Genomic DNA, 18,480 nt, shown 5'->3' with positions numbered 1-18,480 from the left:
GCCGAAACGGAATTTGAGCGCTACTAAATTATTTTTACGATTATTTTTCCAAAAAAAATGGAGAAATGAAGCGAGGGGTATATATAATGACCACAAATGTCCACGGAGGGGAGAGGGTATCTTAAATCATACTTTTTGCTTCCACGTGGTATGTGGACTGCCCTTAAGTCTCTACAAAAATTCTATGTGCTTCAGTTGAAAGTTTTTTTGTTTGTTAGAGAAGTAGTGAAGTAGTAGTGAAATTCCTCACAAGTTGACTAAAAACCGACATTTATTCGCTGCACAATACTGTAGATATCGGGCCCTATTCCAGAAAACGAGACGAGCAATTCGCCTCGTCTCGTCTCGGCTTCAGTCACTGTCGAGACGAGCAAAATATCCCATTCCAGTACACGATTTTCATTGAAATGATTTATTTGGTAGACTGAAGAGTCAGTTTTTCTCGGTATGATCAGTGAAGTCAGATGAGATAACATGTTTTTGTTTTGAGAAAAACAACAAACAGTTTTAAAATTGATCAATCGATACTCTTTTCTCAGTGCCAAAATATTAAAAAAAACATAACAAAAAGGAATAAGATCATATATCTATTGGGTTCATTGATATTTTTCTCGAGCATATGGTTTCATCACTCAGGCGTTTTGTTATTACGGATTTATTGGGGGCAGTGTTTGTTCACCTAATCAACAATTTATCAAGAAAAGTTTTAAATCTATATGCATGTATTTCCAATGAGGTAGTTGTTTTGAATTACTCATTCTCGTTAAATATGATGTAAAGACACTTTTCGTGCCGTGTTAATATATCAAAACAGTCATCTGGCATCCCTGGATATGAGTTCAATGTTTACATTTGGTTGTGTTGTTTGGAAGAGGCCCATTTGAAAATCTGTAAAATCTTGCAATTACTGAATTGAATTTGATGGTTGTAGTTGAAAACATACATTGCTTATGCAATACTAGTGCAGGAGCGGAGAAGAAGAATACCGATGCTTTCAATTAACAAGGTGAACAAACACATCAAACAAACTAGACGATTCGACTGATTCATCGACGAGCGCGGCCAAACGGTCGTCGAGCCAGACGAGCTACTCGTCTGTTTTTAGTCGAGCTCGGCTTCTGGAATATGAAAACAAACGAGACGAGCACTCGTCTGCTCGTCTCGTTTTCTGGAATAGGGCCCATCGACTTTGTAAACATTGAATGATTCATTTTACCGTGCGCTCAAAATCACGTTTCATGACAAAACGCGTACAAGCATTTCATTCAGTGTTTCTACCTACCTCTGCTTAGAAGACGTTCGTTGTCAAATTTGCACTTGCACACTAGCACGCGCGCCAAGTTGTGTGCGTATTATTTGTTTTGGTCTCTGGCTTCGCCAGTATCATCGGAGTCAAAATAGCGCCAAAGGCTTCGCAAGACACTTCGTCTAATTTTTCCCGCACAATTCGGGCTCTAGTGAGCGAAGACTAGAAAGAAGACAGTTTTCTAAATGTGCAATCGAAAGTGGTCGAAATGAACAACGTAGTTAATTTCTTCCAGCGACAATATGGAAATGGTGAGTAGAAGCTTCGTTTTCGTGAATTTTCCTGAATGCTTGCATATTCTTCCGAAATAGGATTCTCTGCATCATACGATACGGTGCTGAAGCGACTCGCTGTGCACGAACGGGATAGCTGGAAGGGAATAACTCCCTCTGAGGTGACGGCAGATTTCAATCCTACTCCCCCGATTCTGGCAGCAAAATTTGCCAAATGTGAAGGAAACGAACATATTCTCGCAATAGCCAACGAGGATGGAAAAATTGCCATCCAGGACACAAATCTGTCGAATGAGGAACGTGGTGAGGAGCGGGCGCTGGACGGCGAACAATGTCACATGAATGTGATTTTCGACATCGAATGGATGCCCGGGAACATGAAGCTGGTTTCGGCCTCCGGCGATCATACGGCGCGACTGTGGACACTGACCGAGTCGCAGCTGGTATCGAGTCAGATTTTTAACGGTCACTCACGATCGGTGAAAACGGCTTCCTTCAGACGAACCGATCCGGCCGTTTTTGCGACGGGAGGACGGGACGGTGTGATAATCCTGTGGGATATTCGAGCACAGCTCGGATCTAATATGGCTCCAAGAGCGGATAATTGTATATTCAGCGGACACGCGGGTGGACCGCGAACGCCTTCAACGCACAGAAGGAGAACACGAACTACTCCGAAGATTCCACCGCATGGATGCAGCAGTAGTATTACTGGTATGTACGCAATGGTTTCCACAAAAAAATCGCTCCAGGAAAAAATTATGGTCACAAGGGGCTACAAATATTCTGACGCGGAATAACATCATGGGTATAAGACGGTCTGTGATACTCTGCGCGAGTACACGTATTATGATTTTGCGGACTTTTTAACACACCCAGCAAAGTCTCAGAAGCTATGAATCTCTCCACGAGGAACTTGCTTCATAATGCGTTCTACTTGCGCATGGAATGAATCAGCTGACAAATAAGTGTGTTCGGCCTCCGAATATTTCGAAGTAATTCGATGGATTTCGATTGAATTGTTTTGAATTGCAAGGTTGACGTAGGGCTACCGTTGGCTTATTAATCATTAGAATGAACTGATTAAACCAGTGATTAAATTTTTCGTTACATTCATCGTTGTAAGTCTGACGTATGGCATGATGCATTGTTCATTTCATTCATTTACTGTAGATTTCCAAAATATGTTGCTTGATTTGATGGACTTTAAATTGCAATATTGCTTATACTGCTTTGCAATAGTTATCCATAAAGCAAAGAATTGTTTATTAAACTATGGTATCGTCATCCGGAGGTAAATTGATCACCGGGGTGAAATTGATCAAACGTATTACTGCAAACAAACATAAATTTTCAGAGGTATTATGGAATTTAGGAATTTAAGCTTTTTTAATCGGACATGTTCAATAACCATCTGAAGGTTCTTTTTGTCAATGAGTCTCAACGAATCACTTATTAAATTGCATGAAATTTTTTTTTCTGAATAGCATTTTCGTTTCCATTATCAATTACGATAAAGAAACATATTTTCAACACATCAAAGCAATATTTATAGACGCTAAACATATTAATTCACTTCTAGCCGATACTTGATGAGTTGAATAAGAAAACAAATACTTGTAATTTCTATTCAAACAAGTGAGAAATATCTATTTTACAAAAAAGCACCAAGAATGACCAGAACCGAATCCCATCATGCGACATATCGAACGTCTTGGTTTGTCGAAACTAGCTCATTAGTGAGCATTTCAAGGGATCTGGCTACATTAGAATAACCTGAATGGTCTCCGGATGACCTGCAGATCAATGTTTAAATCGAGTTATGCAAAGACATGACCACACCTTTAGGTAGATTCAATCAGGTTTTTGTATCCTCAAACCTTTAAATTATCATTTAAATGACCGTAGGTGGAGAAATAATTGATTTTCTATACATTTTTGTGCAAATGTCACTAGAAAGTCTTGAAAAACCTAGATTGATCAATTTCACCCGAAGCTACATTTTGAAATTTTCCGTTCAAAATTTTCCAAATTAACGCTCAAGGATTTTTTTTGAACAAAACTTTCCATAACGTTTTGTGACCTTAGCACCAGTACCGATTTTAAAAATAGTTGTGTATAAGTCTAACTAAAGTAAACGGAAATATTCACATTTTTCTGAAAACAGTGATCAATTTGCCCCCTGGTTTACGGTATTAACTTTTAAAGTAATCAACAGTTTGCTACCTCGATATTTGTGTTGAAAGAGGAAGTGACTTTCATAGTTATAACACTAGAAACGCAAATGAATTAAGAACACCCCATTCCTTGACATGTGCTTCACAAAATTCGTTGTATGTATTCAACTCGATGCCAAAACATATTAAACGTGCAACAACATGAGCAGAATTTAAGAGAAGTTGTATTTTACACGTGAAAGCTGTTTTCCTAACAGTTGAATAATTTTTTTTGTTACTTTATGACAAAAATTTTAACTGACGAAGTTGTATACGAACAGATAACTTATGTGAACAGTTTCATGCAGTCTTTTATTTAATTTTTTTCATTGAATATTATACCTGATGAAGTTTTTGTTGAACGGATTATATTGTATAGACAATTGAAATTTTTCCCTAATTTGTATTTATCTCTATTATGTTTATCATGATCTTGGTGATGATGGATTATGTTTATTTTGTTGTTTCTATATTGTAGTAGTTGAGTGGTCTACAAAAGTTTGAGCGTCGCGCGTCGTAGAGATATAAAGGATAAGAATTTAGATGTTTTGTAAGGGTTGGTCTAGAAATTTTTCGTAAAGGAAAATTTCTCTTCTCTGGATATTCAAAGTCAATCCAAAACAAGGCTGGCGTTTGGACTTGGGACTTGGTGGACCATTTGGCGGCAAGAGTCTTTTCGAGACCGTATCGGCTCTGTGTTTGACAAGACTGAGTATTGGCTTGTCTTTTGACATTGTAATGTTTTGAACTTATACCTGTAAATAAAATCAGTTCCTTTTTTTTGTTTGCTAAATTGATTTCAATGCTGAGAAAAAAAACTATGGATGGATTATACCTTTGATATAACCGCAAGGTTGACGTAGGACCGTTGGCTTAATAATCATTTGTGTTTTTCAATTAGCAATAATCGCACCTCGGATGTTCCTCATTGTGTACGATATCGCCGCTGCGCAGAGCTATCTTTTGTGTGTGTTGAATACATTATTGATTAAACCAGTGAATGAATTAAACAATTCATTCAATGAATTCAATTGCAAACAAATCCCAATTTAGGTCAAGTCATGCATTATGATAGTAGTTATCGCAGCAAATAGTTATCAAAATTTTGCCTAATGAGTAGAAGTTCAGTTCGCTGGCGACATGAAGGAATATCTTGAATAATCGAGCCAAAGCGTTGCATTTGTACCCACTTTTGAAGACCGTGTTAACAAAACGAATTCCGGAGTGTGAAAATGCATGGGGGTATAAAAGCCCGTTGCTTGGATCTACTTTGCAATGCCGATTTACCCTGGCTCCATGGTTTTGTGTTAAGGAAACATCCATTCATTCCAGCGATCGTACCTCAATCGCAATCATAACTGAGTGAATTTCCGAGCGGCACTCATTTATATACCGATTGTTGTGATTTCAATGGCGGGAAAACATGAATCCTAAGTCCCCACCCTTTTTCCTTTTCGGGTGTAACACTTCATATGAATATAGCTCCCGGACCAAGCACGATTCTTTATTCATCTGTCGAGCAAGCAGCAAGTGCAAAGTGCAAATCCAGAGCAAATAGCAAGAGTAGCAGTAATATCTGCAGCAGAGTTTCTACAGCAATCAATTGCACCAGCAGAAGAAAGATGGGATATTTGCGCATGATGCGCATCAATCGCATTAGTGTAAATAAGCGTTCAGTGATTATGAATAAAGTGTAAATAGTACCAAACACTATGTGTTCATTCTGCACTGCTCAAACCCTTTCCGAAGCACATCCCAAAAGGTTAGGCCTTTCACAGCACGGAGCGGAGCCACAAGGGCCCCCACCCGTCGAATAACGTGTGAGGAACACGAGGGTTTCTTCCACGCACCCGTCGTCTCCATGAGTGGAACAACATTCAAACTATACAGTCCACCACACAGGTCCCATCAGACGAATCAGCATATATTTTGCAATTCATTTGCTCAATTCGTTGTTGAATTATAGAGGCTTTACACTCTAAGAGTTCATTCGTCTCCGTGGATTTCGGAGCGGGCATAAGTTTATTATTTATTGCACCCTTAAACCTCCATATGCCAAATTTGGTGTCATTTGCTTGATTGATTCTCGGGTAATGCAGAAATTTGTGTTTCATTTGTATGGCAGCCCCCCTAAGGAAGAGAGCGAGTTGAGCAGCATACGGGAGTGGACGTGTGTTTTCTTACTCCGCGATGTCTCCTCTGTGTGCTTGCTTCTTCTGTCGTTTAAGTGTTTTATAAATCGTGAAATCAATGAAAGTGTTCTATTTATTAAGCTAAGCTGAAAACCAGTGGAATTTGGTTGAATTCGTTGGAGTGATTGTGGAAATAAGTATGGACAGTAACGCATCAAATCGGGTGAAGCCATTTTTTTGACGTAGGATTACGTCTTTCGGGAACATATTGGGGTACAAATTGAAAATCTAAAATCGAGCAAATCGTGGAAATTGTCCCATTTCAAACGCTTATTGCTCAGTCATTTCATGATGGATTGATGAAATTTTTGCGTCATTCAATTTCGGCACTTCATAACAATTTTTTATATTGAATAAAATAATATATGTCATGAAACTAACTATCGAACAATTGGAAAATCTCAGCCTCTGTCCTAACGGAAGTATTCACTTCTAATTGGTCGAAATTGACGACACATGCGGCGGTTCCCTAACACAGACTTCAAAACTAAGCAGCCTGGGGGAAATCGGCATTGCAAATACATGAAAGTAGGGGGAACTTTTGTTCCTACCGAAATATGTTCCCTAACAGAGACATCAAAACCAAGCTGCCTGGGGGAAATCGACATTACAAATACATGAAAGGAGGGAGAACTTTTGTTCCCACCGAAATGTGTTCCCTAACAGGGACATCAAAACCAAGGTGTCCGAGGAAAATCGGCATTGCAAATATATGCAAGTCGGGGGCATTTTTATATTGCAAGTAGGGTGAGTGATACGATTAATTCTAGCAAATAAAATTTAAATTTTTAACTTTAATGATGGTTGCCTAGTGAAGTTTCATATCAATGTCCGATCGTGTATTGTGAAAAATTTAGCACAAGTGTTATTGAAAAATTGTATACGGTAGCAGTTGTGTTGAAAGTGATTTGATATACAAAACGATTTATTTCAATTTCCATAAATAAAAATCAAGGTGTCTCGAGCGGGAACGGGAACGGGTCGTTTGGCTTAAGCTGTCTGTTTTGTTGTGTTAATTTTCACCTAAGGAAAGTTCATGCGGCGAGAAAAAAATGGAAAAGTTAAGAAATACTCGGAAAAGTGATTTCCCATATGCTCTACATATAGTATTAGGCGTTGTTAGTCCAAATAACGTTCGCATTGGGATGAATAAACACAGAAAGCAAAAAATATAAAACAAAATTTCCTTTTCCATTTCAAACATGTTTTCTCTATATTAAAATAACATGTTTTTACTGATGAGTTGATAATTGTGTTCGGTATTGGTAATTCTATTATATTACATTGGTGAGTTTTTTTTCTTTATTTCAACCATACATAACAGGAGGCATCTCATCTAGGATCACAAAGGGCGGTTTTCATCATATCTCATTCCACTTCGGCATCTTCTATCTGATACCACCCAACGACTGTTTATCATACTTCTGTCATAATCACTCGGTGAACACTGGTGGAGTGAACAAACAATACTCAACAACCAAACAAAATTGCCTTTTTCAGGGCCACCAAATCTTTACCAACGAGTTTAACGATGTAATTCTTCAAACATATCCAAAATCACTAGATAGTTTAACGGAATCCTACGTCAACTATGCGGTCGTGTCTCGGACACAACCCTCCTATAACTTTTTAGCTTGCATTTGTCTCCGATCGTTATGCTCCTAATTTTTTTTTCACTCTTCGCCGCTCCCAAGTGTCGTGCTCTCCGTTTCGCAATTTACTCTTAGTCGGTGTGCTTTTGATTTCGTATAGTGCTTTCAGCCATCGCGCTCTCGGATTCCCAATGAGCTTTCAATCGTTTCGCTCTCGGTTACGCACAGTGCTCTCAATTGTCGCGTTCTCGATTGTGGGTATCGCAATGCGAATTTTTAGTGCCGCAGTGAATGTATCACTCACCACAAAAGGAATCGCTGACATGTGAATACCTAGGATAGCAGATAAGTTTTCTATCTAACGACAGCACCCCTCTCTCATACACATACATAGTGAATTTGCTTTTTTTTCACACATCTACAGGTAACATGTGAAGTAGTTTCATTAATTCATCAGTTCATTTGTCTCATTCAAGAATTCATAACTTTGAATTCTGGAAATCAGATATTGAATGTCGTATTTCGAACATCGTATTTCATTTCAGATATCATAACCAGGTACTGGTTAGCAACGGCAAAACAAACGCGTAGTATAAAATTGAATATGTTTGCATATTGATCAGACCCTGTGTTATTCGTGCAAAGTAGTGTAGGTTTGATGCTTACTGTGTGTTGCAAGTGATTTCAGTTTTTGGATGTTAGGATCAAGACTTATATAATTCAGACTTTTGCCTTATTTAATTCTTCGATTTATTAATTAATTAATTCTTTAATCCTTTATTAAGTTTCAAATCACAAATCATATGGTTCAATATAACGGAATATATGGTGGGTCGATTGGTTACAGAGGTTCTCTCGGTTGCAATCTTGGGTTTCCCGCAGAAGGCCCTCCGCCGTCGCGATTAGATTCCTAATCGTGACGGCGAGTGATGTCATTGCAAGGGGCCTAATGGGTGACCGGGAGGGCTCGATTGTTACTAGAGAGGTTATTTTCGGTGACCTTCTCAGGTTTTCCAAAAATAACCAAATTAAAGTTGCGATACAGAGAGCCTGATTACGAGCGTCACTTCACGGTGAGAGCGAGATGATTTGTATGCAAGGTTTCATACACTTCATCTCGTTTTCGCCGTGGGGTGATGTTCGTGATCAGGCCCGAAGTAGGCGTGATGAACAGCGAAACATATCGCCGAGTCGATTGGCCTTGGAGGAGTTCTCTCGGTTACCTTCTCAGGTTTCCCAAAGTTATTTTTCTGCGATGAAATTTCGACTAAAAAGATGCGTTAAATAATCAAATAACAATAGCTGGTCCAATAAATTGTTTAGACTTTCCTTCTCAGGTAACCTAAAGATAATCTCTGCTACGCGTTGTGACACATGAAGTTTTTGTTTCGTCAAGTAGTCAATAGTTCACGTTTACATAATCACATCACTTACCGCAGTGAATCCTGATTTTACTAACCATTCCCACTAATAACTATCCCTTCCATGATAAACGTTAGGGAACCACGCTATAGAGGCGACCCTTCTGGCCTTCGGGCGGCGAATATCATACTAACATTCCTTCCCTTCCCCTGGTGACTGTAAGGACGTGGCCGGCGTCGTTATTGACCATTTAAAGCTCGAATCACCGAAAATTGCACAACGAGAATGATTTGCTAGTCCCAAGCGTCATTCTGTGTGTTCTTTGTGCAATTTGGTTGGTTCAGGTCAATCACGGAGAGCAACTACGAATTGTACAGTCTACCCAAGCTCAAGCTCATTTGTATGGCAGCCCCCCTAAGAGAGGGGGGAGGGTTATCTAACCACCATAGAAACATTTATTGTACCCTAATGTTTCCAGATGCCTGATTTGGTTTAATTTGCTTGATTAATTCTCGAGTAATGAAAAAATTGCGTTTCATTTGTATGACAGCCCCCCTAAGAGAGAGGGGAGGGGTATCTAATCACCATAGAATTATTTATTGCACCCTAAAACCTCACGGCAAAGGGCCTGGCCGGGTAAGGGAGTAAAAAGTGCCCCCAAACCAAATCACTAGCTGTATGGCAAATATTGTAAAGGATATTTAAAAAGAAATTTCGGTGGTTTATTTGAACCCCTATGTGGTTTGACGTAGGATCTATAGTGAAAAACGTACTTTTTTGTTTATTTCACGCCATCCTCAATCGATCCGAGATAAAAATTTTAAAAAAATAATGAATGTACATCTTACCACGGTGTATCAAGAAAAATTATCAAAAAAAAAATTTCATCAAAATTTTAGTACTAAAAAAATATTTAAATTCTGAAATTTTTTTTTTGGGATTTAGAGATTCAGTACTACTCTAATTCATATTTAAATGTGCTCTTACGACTTTTCTAGATTGATAAATATCTTCAAACTGTTTTTTTTTTTCAAATATCTATTAATAAAAATAAAATAAAAAAAATACACAGTACAAAAAAATGTTATAGATTTCCTGGCATTTCGAAATTTTGAAAAAAAAATATAACTTTGAGACCCACTCCTGCTCAAATTTTTATTTAAATGCGTTCGTATGTGTCTTTTTTCTACATGTGGCGTAATTTTTCCTGAATTTTTAAGAGCATTGTGTGACACAAAAATAATTTTCTTCATCGTCTGCATTATTATTTTTATTTTTTTGAAATCGATTATTTTTTTGTATTCGTGGTTTTCAATTGAAAGATTAAAATAAAAAAAACATCGGATTTGTGGTCTCAAAGTTATTTTTTTTTTCAAAATTTCGAAATGCCAGAAAATCTATAACATTTTTTTGTACTGTGTATTATTTTTTTTTATTATTTTATTTTTATTATTAGATATTTAAAAAAAACAGCTTGAAGATATTTATCAATCTAGAAAAGTCGTAAGAGCACATTTAAATATGAATTAGAGTAGAACTGAATCTCTAAATCCCAAAAAAAAAAATTCAAAATTTAAATATTTTTTTTAGTACTAAAATTTTGATGAAATATTTTTTTGATAATTTTTCTTGATACACCGTGGTAAGATGCATATTCCGAGATAAAAAATTGCAAACCACATAGTGGTTCAAATAAACCGCCAAAATTTCTTATTTGATATCCTTTACAATATTTGCCATACAGCTAGTGATTTGGTTTGGGGGCACTTTTTACTCCCTTACCTAACCACTCTTTGGAAATATAAAAAAAAATATTTTTTGATACCGCGCAACACTAAAAAAAATCTGAAAAAAATCAAAAATTATCTGTCATAATTAGACTGCCAATGAGAACTGCCATAATAGCCTATATAACAATGCTCTTCGATTCGCACTTGTATAATGCCTTTATTTCGTTTATTATCTATGAATTCCGAAGTGATTCACTTGATCGGAAGTACATTATCGACATATATTAAAGAAAGATGCTCCATCAGATTAGCATGTCCGAAGGCAGTTTTCTGCCCGAAGATAGTGCAGAAAAAATAAAATTCATTCATTATTTTTACTTTATAAGTGCGTTTATTCCACTTGAAGCATCCATTATGATCTCCGCTTCAGAATGACAAAATGTGAAGCTAAACACGATGAATGAATGGACATTGAGGATATTGTTGCGAAATCATATTTTTCTCTCACTCCAGAATCTTAAGGATGTCAGCTTCACAGATTGATAGTTTTTATATGTATGATATATAACTATATATGATTCAAAAACCATATGTGAATATTTATTATGTATTCCATCAGAACATTGGCAAACTCCGACAACCCAACACATTATTTCGGAGTATGGCTGAAACGTTTTGTCCCACGGGCTAAACTAATCGAGTATTGCACCTTCAGATTATCATAGTTTCAGATGATGTAAAATTCAAGGTAAAAAAAATACATTGAACAGTTTTCGAAAGCAAGCAAAATACGGCACAAACTTTCCGGACAACCCAATTTGAACTATCCTGATTTCTCCTGATTTTTATTTTCATTCTTCCTGATTTATGCAAATTATAGTTGACAATTCTGCTTCACACTGACGCAAAATTATCAAATCGTCAAATGAAAACGAAAGGCTCTTATATCGAATGAAAGTGTAACATTCGAATGAAAATTTCAACAGAGCCCGAACCGTATTCACTGAAACTAATGAAAATGATGATGTGAAAGGATGTGCAGTGGCCGGCGCTGCTTGTGTGACTTTATATCCTCTCATATGCCTTTTTTAGTACAACCTTTTTTTGGAATACGCTCCGTAAAAATCCAGTTTGGAGAAAAGAAATCGAATGAAACTTTCAGTTTAAAGCAGCGATTGTCATTTCACATGTGAAAATGAATCTGACATATAGCCCATTTGAATGAAGATGAACATAACCCATTCGAGCAGTTTTAATCGTCAAGTGGAAGCGTCTGCTTCCAAATTCAACGGAAAGGAAAGCCGAAAAGAAAAAAAAAAGAATCGACACACATTTTGAGGTACTCCTCTTCTATTTTTTAGTTCGCCGGTGTTAAGTCAGACCGGACCATGTGACGTTTTTCTTGTTTCGAGAAAAACGAGCTTGAAGTTTGGCGCTATATGGGACTTTCATTGAGCATTCAAAACAATTTCAATATGTTATTCGTGGTGTACGCGTGATTTTCCAAAACTGATAAGTGTGCTATGTAGCTTACGTAATGCTAAACCAAATACAATCAATAACTCGAAATTTTTAATCTTGCGACTTGGTCCCCTCTGACTTAACAACGACCAGTTGATACTCGTACGATAATTTTTTGAGCTGATTTGATTTACTTGACCACGCCATCGTTCAACAGGGCTACGTTTACTGCACTGCACAGCTTAAAAAACGCGTCTCACCAACACTGAGAGTTTTGATGGTTTTGATGGTTACGTCAACCATGCATATTTGCGCAGTTTATACTTATGATGTTTTTCCCGCGCCACAATATTGCTAGCCTAATAGTGACATTACACTTTTTCTGAGCGGTTGTTTCTGTTGCAGTTGTTTTAGGAATGAATTGATTTATTCACCGTTTTGTTTTTAGGTCTCGTGTTCCAAGACGACAACACTCTGATATCCTGTGGGGCCGGCGATGGAGTAATCAAAGTTTGGGATATCCGGCGTCACTACAACGGTCACAATCGTGATCCGCTACCAAAGCACAGTTTTCCCTACGCCGGAACAACTGCCCTGAGAGGGTTTACCAATCTATCGATTGATAGCAACGGAACGCGACTATATGCTAACTGTATGGATAATCATATCTATTGCTATAACATCTCTACGTACGGAGCTCAACCCATTCAGCGATATGGGGGATTCAAGAATGGGACGTTTTATATAAAATCCTGCTTGAGTCCGGATGGGCAGTATTTAATCAGTGGCTCGAGCGATGAGAGGAGTTACATCTGGAATGTGGACAATCCCAACCCGTTATTGCAACTGGACGGTCACACGGTTGAAGTAACCAGCGTGGCTTGGATGCAAAGCTATAGTGACATTCGGGTTGTGACTTGTAGCGACGATGCCAGACACAAAATTTGGAGAATTGGACCGGAACATATCGATGCAGATCATATGATGAACTACAGGGGGAATACAGAGTATTGCGAGGGTTACAGACGGGAACCAGCGAAAGTTCGACTCAAATCATTGGAGTTTACGCCAAGATCAGTGAGAAGACTGGTAGAGCGGAGCGAGAAAACACCAAACACGGTCGAAAACAAGTCAACGAGTAAGCGATCCTTTTTGGAAATGGCTGGTTGTGATCAGCAAGATCCATCAACCTCTTGTCTGGAGATCAAACGCCCCAACATCGAAACGCGCGGCCGAAGACTATTTAGTCCTGCTGACACAAATAGCCGATCATCCGGGTTCGCAGCGCTGGAAATTGCCTCAAATTCACTTTCCTCACGAAGCCTCAACACAATTCTCGAAGAAAGTGACGATAAAACCCCTTTCAATAGTAAGGCGCCACTCGCGTTGTCCGATATGAATCTCCGATCCCCGGAACCGAGTGCGTCCGGGACCAGCTACAAGCCAGTAGCCAGTGTTCTGTCCTCGCCAACTGTCAATTTGCCAAACTTTGTCATCGACGGAGAGGCACCGCATTTAGTCAATGTGACGAGCAGTCCTAGCAACCGGAAGCTGAAGGAAAACGTTGACTGGCTAACCAAAATTCGAAAGCAGAAACTGCTCCAAACAACCAAATCTGTCGAGGCGGTAGTTTCAAACACTTCGGGCGACGTCTCACTGCTGCTATCCCCACGTCTTCAAATGTTGAAAACGTCCGATGACAGCTCAGCCATAAACCAAACCAACACACAGCAGCAACCAAGCACCCCTCGGAGACGAACTTCCCAGAGCGAAGGTCATCCTAGAACACCCGGGAGCAGACGAAATTCTGTCAACAGCAGGGACCAGGGACCACCAGGCACGCCGAATATGTCGATTCGAAGATTTTTTATCACCATAACGCCCACTAGCGAAACGAATGTTTGAATACCCGTTTGCGGCCCTACAATGAATTCTCAGGATGAAAAGAGCTTGTGTTCAAATATGTTAAACATTTCTATCAATAATATAGAAAATGCATTATCTCTATTTAGGAGTTTTTAATACGCTCAACCATTGACTGATTACTGTGGTCAGCACTGTTAAACGGTCATGATCATTGATAAGTAGCTCCCTATCAAACGGCTTACGCTTTTCGTATCGAATATAGTGTTTTATGATTGTGTACATAGGAGGAGGGAATTTCTCAACCAAAAAGATTAAATATAGTTATTATTTGGATAAAAGTATGTACTATTGATGGTGTTCATGCGTAGGTTCTATCCCACATTAATTTCTCCGAAAACCATTCGCCAAAGGACTACCAGTCGGAGGCTTGATGAAGGAAGCTGCCATGAACAGGTATCGAGCGCAACATATCAGGGTACGGCGGATAATCCGGAAGGCGAAATTAGACTGTTGGACTGGTTTTCTGGAGTCTACCAACGAGAAACAACTCCAACCCTATGTTATGCAAGTACACCACGAGTGAGACACGATGTTGTACTGGAAAGAGTTAAGGGTGCCAAATCAGGAAACAGGTCACGTTTTTATGAAATAAAGTTAACGTTAATAACTATTTTTGCCATAAACGGATTCTGGTTATTTACATACCAAACGAATCGGAAGTTCCCTGAGATTTGTTTGATATGCTATACATAACAATCCCATAGTCTGTATATGGCTTAAATTGATGAAAATTGGATGCATTCCCATTTCCTCATACATTTGTTCTGTCCATTAATGTACTTTCCAGAACAGAGCTGTCAATAACGAGCAACTTATCGACGATCAACGAAGGGGAAATTGTAAGCAGTGTCGTAGTCGTAAGCGAAACGAAAGAAACTCTTTCCGTCGGTTTTCTCTAAAAATACATATTAAAATGTTTTTGTTCGCTACGGAACGGGTGATATCCGATCGCGGCTCCTTGCACGCGATGGTACGGTGAAGAAATCTCGTCGGTGGGTCAGCGACACAGGCTGAAACAAATCCTGGATGTTGCTGGGAATTTCCTCAGGTGGGGGCAGTAGAAGTACTGCAACGGTAACCAGTGGACTGTAGAAAACTTTACTATTTACTCTTTAGTCTTAAAAAAGACTTTTGTGGCGAGAAAGGCCTGGCAAGCTACACAATAGAAACACGTGTGTGACAATTCAACTATTATATATATTTCGATGTTCACTTTACAGAGTTTGGATGTGGAATGAAATTGTTCTCGATTGCGCTCCTCTATTTATACCAATTTGTGTTGGGGGGATTTATTTCGTCGATGATCGGATGTGATGTCTGTGTTGGGGAGATGGAACTGACTGGCTGTTGGTTGGTTCGTTCCGTCTATATTGCGTTGTACGCAACATACCGGCCACCAATGGAATATGAATTCCATTCAAGGAGTCTCAGGATGCTCGGCTGTTGCTGGTGATCTCGGTTCTATTCCGGATGGTCCCGTGGATGACACGTCGATCGGGAGGATGCAGACCTTAACCACAGGGCGATCGTAGATTGCGCCGGATGGCACTCGGACAGTTACAACACGTACCAGGCCGTCGGTACCAGGATGTACGGCGGTGATGCGAGCTACACTCCACTTCAGCGGCGGCAGGTTGTCGTCCTTGATCAGCACCAGCATTCCAACCAGGATGTTGGGACGCTTGAAGAAATGTTTTGTGCGTTGTTGAAGCTGGTGCAGATAATCCTTGGACCACAACTTCCAAAAGTCTTGAGTCTTGCGCTGCATGGCTTGCCACATCGACAGTCGATTGGCGGGAATTTCGGCAAGGTCGGGTTCCGGGATTGATTGAAGCGTCGATCCAACCAAAAAATGTCCCGGGGTGAGTGCTTCTAGATCATTAGGGTCTTCGGAGAGTGCTGTCAACGGACGAGAATTCAGGCAACTTTCGATCTGACAGAGCACTGTCTGCATGGCTTCAGCTGTGATGATCTCGAGGGCGACGACTCTACGCAGGTGATGTTTCAGCGACCTCACTGCCGCTTCCCATAAGCCGCCGAATGTTGGAGATCGTGCTGGTATGAAGTGGAAGTCAATGGTTGTTTCTGCGCAGAATGCTGTTAACTGTTGTTGATGTTTGAATTGCTTCAATAGCGTTCGCAGTTCCCTTTCGGCTCCTGTAAAATTGGTACCATTATCGCAATAAATATTTACAGGCAACCCACGTCGTGCGACGAAACGCTTCAAGGCAGCGATGAAGCTTTCTGATGTGAGATCACTTGCTAATTCCAAATGAACCGCCTTTGTTGCCATGCACACGAAAACGGCTACATAGCCTTTGATTGGCGACGCTGATTTGCTTCTCACGGAGACCTTCAGTTGCAGAGGACCGCAGAAGTCCACTCCGGTGTTTAAAAATGCTCTGGCCGGAGTAATGCGGACGGCAGTCAATTGACCCATCAACTGACTTTCGGAGCGAGGATGGACCTTGAAGCATCGGATGCAGTTGCGGACGTGTTTCCGTACCATGTTACGGAGGTTGAGTGGCCAGAAGCGTTCACGGATGTGAGCGATCATAAGTCTAGGTCCAGCATGGAGGAGTTTCCTATGAACTGATTCGATGAGAAGTGTAGTGAAATGATGAGATGCTGGTAGTATTACAGGATGTTTTCGTTCAAAGCAATACGTAGAGTGGCTCAGCCGGCCACCAACCCGAAGTATTCCATCTTGGATGAAGGGATTTAACGATCGTATTGGAGATTTATTTAAATTCATTAGTTGGTTTTTACGGACGAGTGTAATCTCGTGCTTGAAGGTTTCACTTTGTACTACTGTAATCAAGCCGAGTAACGCATTACGAAGTTCTTCGGCAGTTAGGTATGAAGGACTATCGACTGGAATTCCACGTCTTTTCAATCGGCATCTCTGTATAAAACGTCGACAATAAGCGGCAATTCGGAGAAGTTTCGAAAATGACGAGAAGCGTTCGATGAAAGAAGGTTCATCTGGGGTATCATATTGACGCGCAACCGCCGCAAGCTTCATAATTGATTTTTCTTCGAGGACTTCGGAGGCTACATGTGTTGGATCAAACTGGGTGGAGTTATTATTCCAAAGTGATGAATCGTACGACAACCAAGGCGGACCTTTCCACCACAATGCAGAATTAGCTAGTTCACTGGGAGTTGCACCGCGAGAGATTAGGTCAGCGGGGTTCTCACTACCAGCCACATGCTTCCATTCGCTTCCTTCCGTTAACCTTTGTACTTCTGCGATTCGATTGGCTACGAAGGTCTGGTACTTCGATGGAGAATTAGCGATCCAATGAAGAGTTATCATGGAATCAGACCAGAATTGTGGTTTAGTGATAATACTTAGGCTCTCAGCTACCTTACGATATAGATTGCTGAGTAATACAGCAGAACAAAGCTCCAGTCGGGGTATAGATATTGATTTTATGGGAGCTACACGTGATTTTGCAGTGAGTAGACGAACTATTACTGTACCATCTTCTCCGATGCTCCGGATGTATATACAGGCACCGTAAGCATCCTTTGAGGCGTCGCAAAACCCATGTATTTGAAGATGATTGCCTGCTCTATGTGCCTTTATTAAACGGGGAATCACTATGAAGGAGAGAGCTGCCAAATTACTCCTGTAACCAATCCAGAATTCGGCCAAATCTGCAGATAATATATCGTCCCAAGAAACATTTGCTTGCCATAAACGTTGTACAAATATTTTGGCAGTAATAATTACTGGCCCGAGAAGACCCAACGGGTCGAACAATTTTGCCATTTCTGACACAACAACTCGCTTAGTAATTGTGCGATCATTGAACACTTCCGGAACCTTGAAGTGAAAGGTATCTGATTCGGGATGCCACAGTAGTCCCAATGTGCTAATGGAATTACTGGTACCGTTGTCTATTTCTAGAATCGTTCTGTTGTCCTTCAAATTATCGGGAATATGGGACATCAGTTCAGATGAGTTCGATGCCCATTTCCTAAGTTGAAATCCAGCTGAGCAGAGAATTCGTTGAACTTCGTGGCGTAGCTGAATGGCCTCTGGAACTGTATCGACGCCACTGAGAAAATCATCTACGTAAAAATCTGTTGCTATTCTGGATGCATAATCATTTTCATGTTTCGAGTAGTCAAATGAAAGTTGCTGTAAGCAACGAGTTGCAAGATACGGAGCGCTTGCTGTGCCGTATGTTACGGTGCTAAGTTCGTAGGAACGAGGATCAGGATCTGTTTCTTGTTGCCAAACTATGCGTTGGATATTCCTGTGGAGGACTTGCATGACCCATCAAATACGACCCTACATTTTGTCGTTGTACTAGCTGGTTTAATCACTGGGTGGTGCGGTAAATAATAAGAACGGTTATCTTCTTCGATTGTGTCCACAGGACGCATGTGGTCAAGAGTTAAATATTCTTGCATGAAATTGGAATATAGTTCCTTGAGTTGAGTACATTTT

General features: G+C 39.9%; 2 protein-coding genes and 1 pseudogene across 2 annotated transcripts; 1 reads left to right on the top strand and 2 right to left on the bottom strand.

Moving 5' to 3' along the window:
• The first annotated feature begins 1,376 nt into the window (after nt 1–1,376).
• On the top strand, nt 1,377–14,252 carry LOC129764625 (protein lethal(2)denticleless). Its single transcript, XM_055763889.1, has 3 exons — nt 1,377–1,557; nt 1,618–2,253; nt 12,541–14,252. The coding sequence occupies exons 1-3, from the start codon at nt 1,515–1,517 to the stop codon at nt 13,995–13,997; spliced, it is 2,136 nt and encodes a 711-aa protein (XP_055619864.1). The 5' UTR covers nt 1,377–1,514; the 3' UTR covers nt 13,998–14,252.
• Nucleotides 4,631–4,713, bottom strand: LOC129772261 (U4 spliceosomal RNA; annotated as a pseudogene).
• A 1,183-nt stretch (nt 14,253–15,435) lies between the features above and the next one.
• On the bottom strand, nt 15,436–17,337 carry LOC129766968 (uncharacterized). The gene has a single exon (XM_055767564.1). The coding sequence runs from the start codon at nt 17,335–17,337 to the stop codon at nt 15,436–15,438; it is 1,902 nt and encodes a 633-aa protein (XP_055623539.1).
• Nucleotides 17,338–18,480: the final 1,143 nt, after the last annotated feature.

This window comes from Toxorhynchites rutilus, chromosome 2 (genome assembly GCF_029784135.1).
Source record: "Toxorhynchites rutilus septentrionalis strain SRP chromosome 2, ASM2978413v1, whole genome shotgun sequence".
In the NCBI taxonomy this organism is placed as follows: Eukaryota; Metazoa; Arthropoda; class Insecta; order Diptera; family Culicidae; genus Toxorhynchites; species Toxorhynchites rutilus.
Note: the sequence above shows the minus strand (reverse complement) of the source record. Positions and strands in the feature narration are given on the sequence as shown.

Coding starts and splice junctions, on each gene's coding strand:
- LOC129764625 (XM_055763889.1), top strand. CDS start 1,515: ATGAACAACGTAGTTAATTTCTTCCAGCGACAATATGGAAATG. Junction 1,558..1,617: donor CCAGCGACAATATGGAAATG/GTGAGTAGAAGC, acceptor CTTCCGAAATAG/GATTCTCTGCATCATACGAT. Junction 2,254..12,540: donor ATGCAGCAGTAGTATTACTG/GTATGTACGCAA, acceptor TTTTGTTTTTAG/GTCTCGTGTTCCAAGACGAC.
- LOC129766968 (XM_055767564.1), bottom strand. CDS start 17,337: ATGATAACTCTTCATTGGATCGCTAATTCTCCATCGAAGTACCAGACC.